Raw genomic sequence first — 6,019 nt, 5'->3', positions numbered from 1 at the left:
ACTATTATTTTACTACTATTTCTACTATTACATCCAGTTACTACTTCTACTACTACTATTACATCTGGTTGCTGAAAATATGCCAAAAGTTTCTGATTTTTAAATATATTCGGAGCTAAAATTTTAAACAAGACAGGTTGATTACAATTAGATACACACCAGAGAGAGAGAGAGAGAGAGAGAGAGAGAGAGAGAGAGAGTAGCACGGTAACCACAGCTTTTAACTTGTGACAGCCAGCAGGGACTGAAGGGAAGGGCAAGGTCACTGAATACCACTCTCTCTCCCTCCCCCTCTTCCCTCCTCCCCTTTCTCTCGTCCCCCAACCTCCCCTTTTTATTTAAGTAGGGTTAAGGCCGAGTCTCTCTCTCTCTCTCTCTCTCTCTCTCTCTCTCTCTCTGCAATATATACAAGCTAATAGATATATAAATCATGAGACACGTTCTGTACTTGTCTCCTCACAGCTGCTAACACACACACACACACACACACACACACACACACTTAAACATGACCCTCGTTGTTATAAGTTTTGACAGTGAACTAAATAAACGTTAATAAACGAATCAATAAACAATGGACATGATTTTAAACGTTGATTATTCTAATACGAGGGAACTTTTTTTTATCTGAGAGAGAGAGAGAGAGAGAGAGAGAGAGAGAGAGAGAGAGAGAGAGTTGTATACATTCATTTCGGAAAATAAAATAAAAGCCAATTAAGTGCGTTTTGGCAACTTAGCAGTGAAGGAGGAAGACGCTGTGCCAGATGTACGATGATGCTCTGGACGTTTGTTGACGGCACGCATACCACACTGTCCCCCCCCCCCCCCATTCATCCTTCTCCCCCTCTCCTCCACATCCTCTATCAACTCCCTCCCTCCCCGCTCCTTGCATTCCCTCTCGTTTCCCTTCGTTGTAGCATGATTTGACGGTATTGGTCTGAGAATGATAATAATAACCAGTACGTAGTTGATGCAGATAACGTAACAGAACAAATTGTCTATTATTCTTATGGGCTTTCATAATACTGACGATGATTGACTGACTAACTGACTGACTGATTGATTTATTGGGGTATACGATCACGGCGCCACGTTTATAGTGATATTGAAATGCAGACTGACATCGTTCACAGTTTATCATAATCATGCTCTCAATAAAATAAAAAAAGATACATATAAAAGAACAAATTGTAGGACTTCCATGTAAAACTGTCAAAATGCGACTTGCAATTACGTGACTCAATACCAATTCAAGAAGCCATAACATCAGTCTAGAGCAGTTATGTAGTAGAATAGCTAAGCGTCTCTTCATGAGCAAGGCAGGGATGAGGCCGTGGGAGAGAAAACCAGCCCTCGGCCCATCACTGTCACCACATAACGCCATATCCACCACATCGGCTCTCCAACATCCGTCATTATTATTATTACTGAGGACCATAAAATGACATCATAGGAAAATAAAAAACTGATATAGACCCAAAGTGTATCCTCGATGAGCAAAGCATGGAAATAAGTGACATTAAAGTAAGAAAAAAAAAATAAGGTGGAAAGATTACTCATTGTTGCCTTCTGGAATCTTATTGTTGTCAACTTTGGTGTCCTCAAAATGGCAACGACACTAAAACTTCCGTGACACAAACTTCCGTGCAATAAAATCAATTTCGTGGGGACCCGAAAGGTTACGTAAATAATACAAAAACTTTACCCACATTCTTCCCTAATAGTCGCTCAAATCCACGAAATTCCAACGGCTAGTGTTTAATAACTTGAGAGAAACACTACGCTCTCACTGATTCATATATGGCATTGTTTTGATATACAGCTTTATGAACGTTCTTAAAAAATGAAATGCAGATAAAACTCGCGAGGAAACATGAAGACTAGCTTTCTGTGGGTTGCCAAGTCACGAGCCAGACAATAAGCTGACCAACACACATACTTAGCACGCGTGTAATGCATTGACACTACTTTTAATAACTTCATATTATGCAACGTTATTTTCAATTGTTTATGTATTCAATTATTTCATTCAAGAGCTTCATGTTTTCTGGTGAATTAAAACTGTGGTAACAATATTTCTTGCACTATACGATCAAGGTTGTTTTTTTGCTTTACTCTTTTTCCTGTTTTACCTTGATGGTGCTTGTAGGGATGGTAGATGGGGTGCTCGTCGACGGTGCCATCCGCGTGTACTGGGGCTGCGTCAATTCCTGGGTTGTCTGGAGGGAGGTGGTGCTGGGTGCCTGCTGGAAGGTCGGTGCTTGGAAGGGGTACTGCTGCTGCGAGTTGTTCACGGGCTGACTGAATGGGTACTGCTGTGAATACTGCCACTGGTGCGGGCCAAAAGTTGCCGCAGGATGAGGAAGATTATTGATGAGAGATATAATGTGCTTCATCACCACGTGGTACTGGTCCTCGGGAAGTGTTCTCAAAGTTTCTGACAGATACGTGATGAAGGGCTCCCTGGGTCCCTGGTCACTCTTGTGCACTAGCTGAGACAGCAGTTCAGTGCTAACTTTCATGCTGTCCCGGATGTCCTTTAGCACGTCCTCCTCCTCCGTGGCAGTCCTCCTCTTGCTGCCACCGGCTGGGCACTTAGGAGTCTTTAACTTCTTAACATCACCCCTCTCAAGTTGGGAGAGAAACTGGTCCTGGTCCAAATAACGGTCTGTTGGCAGGTCAGCATCAGCAGCACCATCACCAGCAGGTCCTTCACCAGCAGGTCCATCACCAGCATCCAAGTCACCAACATCCGACAGCTGTCCTAGAGCGTCTGCCTCCACGCCCCGAGGAAGCTGAAAAGAGGTGAATTCCTTGAGTATACAAACAGTCAAGAAATACGAAGAAATTATGGAGAATAATTTTGAAAACATTACTAAAACTCGCATTTTTTCTTCCTCTTATTTCTAGTTGAGCCCGAAAAGCTATGCTTCATTTGGGCTTCTTACATATAATAAGAATTATGAAAAACTAATTCAAAAGCATTTCTCATAACTTTTGAAATATAATTTAGAAAAGCTTAAATATTTTAGAAAATATTGCTATACACAATTCTGATATATCATTCGGAAAACATTACTAACAATTTTGAAAAAAAAAATTTATTACTCACTGGTTTTAGTGGCGCTGTGGATCGGTGGCGTAGCTGTCCCTCGTAGAAACTGAACTTCTGCAAGACGTACATCTCTCGGTCGGTCAGCTTCTTCCTTGCCTGGCCACTCTTGACCTTGTGCAGCTTCACGAACCAGGTTTGCATTCCCCTCCACCAGCCTTGAAGATGCTCAGTTGTAAGGCCAAACTCCTGCGCCTTCTTCTCCCACAGGCCCCTCTTCTTGTGGACGTCTTTAAATTGCATGTGCCCCCGGCGCCAGAGGAGCTCATTTTCCCTCAACCATTCTAGAAGATTGTCCTCCTGCTCTGGCGTCAGCTGAAAGTTCCTGCGGGGCTTTGACCTGCAACTGCCTTTACTAGTGCCTTGGGAGAGCTGGGCGCGAGGATCGTCAGAAGCGGAATCTTCTTCATGTTGGTCAGGCGCCCTGGCTGGAGGAGGCTGGATTTCTGGGCCGTCCATGGCCGAAGGAGGCTCTTCGCAGTCGTTGCTGCCTGAAGGAGACTCGTCTTCGGGAGATTTCCTGGCTGAAGAAGGCTGGTCCTTGGGTGTAGGCTGGATAACTGCTTTGTCCTGGGGTGGGGCGGGGTCGTTGTCTGGAGCTACAGCTGCATGCTGCTTTTTCATTTTCTTGATTGGCTTCTGAGTAGGGGCTGGGGTAGGAGCAGTAGTTAACCCAAAAGCCAAGGGCGTCGCCCTCTTCTTGATGGTGGGGTTGTGAGACATCCCAGCTGGCTTCTGGGGCTTCTTGAAAGGTTGGGCCGATATCTCCCTCCTTCCAAGTTGGCTGGCGTACTGCTGAGAAACAGAGCAAGCGCCCGTTTTTTATACCTCAGCAACTCAAATGCCACACATGCGCAGTGCATGCGCAATATCCGGGATACATCCGCTCTACATCATCCATCCTTCCACGATGTGTTCGCTATTCATTCGCTTTGTTTGCAATGCATCCGCTCCGCTTTCGGAATACATATGCAAAATATACGCTTTTTCCGCATTGTATCCGTCTAATACTTGCAATACATCCGGCCTGATATAACGGTATTTCTCACCCTCAGAGGGCTTTCGCAATGCTTTCCGCTTTTGTTCGTAATACATCCGCGACACATTCTTAATACGTGTGTAATTCATACGGTTCATATCCGCACATTATTGCGGAAAAAAAGTTAATTTTAGTTGCGGATGACTGCGGACGGCTGGAACCCAGCAAAACTAGCATCCTCGATTCATTCGTATTTCATCCATAATTCTGTGGGACCGGGCCTTTACTCTTTTTCCTGTTTTACCTTGATGGTGCTTGTAGTGAGCGCTTAGTCACGAGTGTTAGCAGGAAGGGAATGACGTGCAAGGAAAGCATTGTGGAGCTCTGGACTGAAACGAAGAACTTTATATATATGAGTTCTACATTTTGTCTCAAGTGTGTGAATATAAATATTTTAGTCGATAGAGAAAGAACTACATCGAAAGTCCCGATCGATTCATTACCCTTACTAATTCCCGCACATTAAAAAAAATCAATTAAATTACCTCGCAGTCTATCAACGAATCAATAATCTATGTTTAAGGTGTGACTTTCTGTACAAACAATAACAACATTCAAACAAGTAATTCACTAGAAAGAAACACTCATGCACTCACTGACAAACTTCTACAATGCTATAATCTACTAATACGATATCATAATCTACTATATACTATGATGCCTATCTACACAACAATCTACATGCGCATTATAATTCTCGATTCTACATGCATTATTCTTGGACCCAAACAAAATCAATGGCCTAATAATCCTTCACGACCATTCATCTTCTCCAACCCACTGATCAATCAACTGCGACAAATGTGATGGAGGGAGAGAGGGGGAGAGGTGGAGAGAGGGAGGGAGAGGGAAGGGAAGGGGGCTTTCTATATAACACCGGTCCGTTTAGGGCAGTCACCCCCTGTATACTACATCGGCGTCGGTCTGAGGTGGTGGGTAGGAGAGAAGGGAGAGAGGGATGGGGAGTGGGTGAGGCGTGGGCTGGGGTGGAAGGCTGTCTTTAGTGTTCTCTCCCTCCTCCAGTACCCCACTCTCCCTCCTCTCCCTCCCTCCCCACCGTAGCCACAATACAAAATGACCCAGCATACATCCGCGTCCTTGCTCCATGCTCAAAGATGAAACTGCCTTGTATACTCGGCGAGAGAGAGAGAGAGAGAGAGAGAGAGAGAGAGAGAGAACGCTTTACCTTGCCTTCCCACTCCTTCACTACTGATGTTAATTTTATACAGTAAACATCTGATTTTCAAAGTGTATTACGGTAACTGTAAAATTCAATACATATATTTTATCTTCCTCTGAGACGTTACTCCTCCCTTATGTTTTATGTAATCTATTTAAAGGACGTAAAAAATTGCATAGTTACGTAACACACACACACACACACACACACACACACACACACACACACACACATGGACGTCCAGAAATTAGAATATATGGGAAGTTGTGTGTGTGTGTGTGTGTGTGTGTGTGTGTGTGTGTGTCAGCATCTTACGGTCCATCCGAGATACCGAAAAATAAAAGAAAATAGAAAGAAAAAGATAAGGTAAGATGACTCGGCAAAATGGATTGTGTGCCTGACCTGTTGTATGACGATAATAATAATAATAATAATAATAATAATAATAATAATAATAATAATAATAATACGAAGATGATTATCGCGAAAAAGGGTTATGATGGTTGTGACGGAAAAAATATTACCATCATTATTATAACTGCTTGCGTTATTATTGAGAGTATTCATGATGGCGCAATGAGGGCACGCATACTCTCTCTCTCTCTCTCTCTCTCTCTCTCTCTCTCTCTCTCATTTGGCACCGTTTAGGCCACTCGTCTCACCTTCCACAACGTCGCGTTCAATCAAT

At 43.4% G+C, this 6,019-nt stretch overlaps 1 protein-coding gene across 1 annotated transcript; it reads right to left on the bottom strand.

The window, feature by feature from the left end:
• Positions 1-861: 861 nt before the first annotated feature.
• Positions 862-5,518, bottom strand: LOC126987752 (uncharacterized). The gene is made up of 2 exons (XM_050845044.1): positions 3,113-5,518; positions 862-2,795 (listed from the first exon to the last, which is right to left on the bottom strand). The coding sequence occupies exons 1-2, from the start codon at positions 3,833-3,835 to the stop codon at positions 2,112-2,114; spliced, it is 1,407 nt and encodes a 468-aa protein (XP_050701001.1). The 5' UTR covers positions 3,836-5,518; the 3' UTR covers positions 862-2,111.
• Between the last annotated feature and the right edge of the window lie 501 nt (positions 5,519-6,019).

This window comes from Eriocheir sinensis, chromosome 66, assembly GCF_024679095.1.
Source record: "Eriocheir sinensis breed Jianghai 21 chromosome 66, ASM2467909v1, whole genome shotgun sequence".
Taxonomy (NCBI): domain Eukaryota; kingdom Metazoa; phylum Arthropoda; class Malacostraca; order Decapoda; family Varunidae; genus Eriocheir; species Eriocheir sinensis.
This window is presented reverse-complemented; position numbering and strand designations above follow the sequence as displayed.

What these genes read in the sequence shown, in the direction of transcription:
- LOC126987752 (XM_050845044.1), bottom strand. Translation starts at nt 3,835, where the DNA reads ATGTCTCACAACCCCACCATCAAGAAGAGGGCGACGCCCTTGGCTTTT. An exon ending in CCACAGCGCCACTAAAACCA is followed by an intron (nt 2,796 to 3,112) that starts GTGAGTAATAAA and finishes ACCTCTTTTCAG; the next exon opens with CTTCCTCGGGGCGTGGAGGC.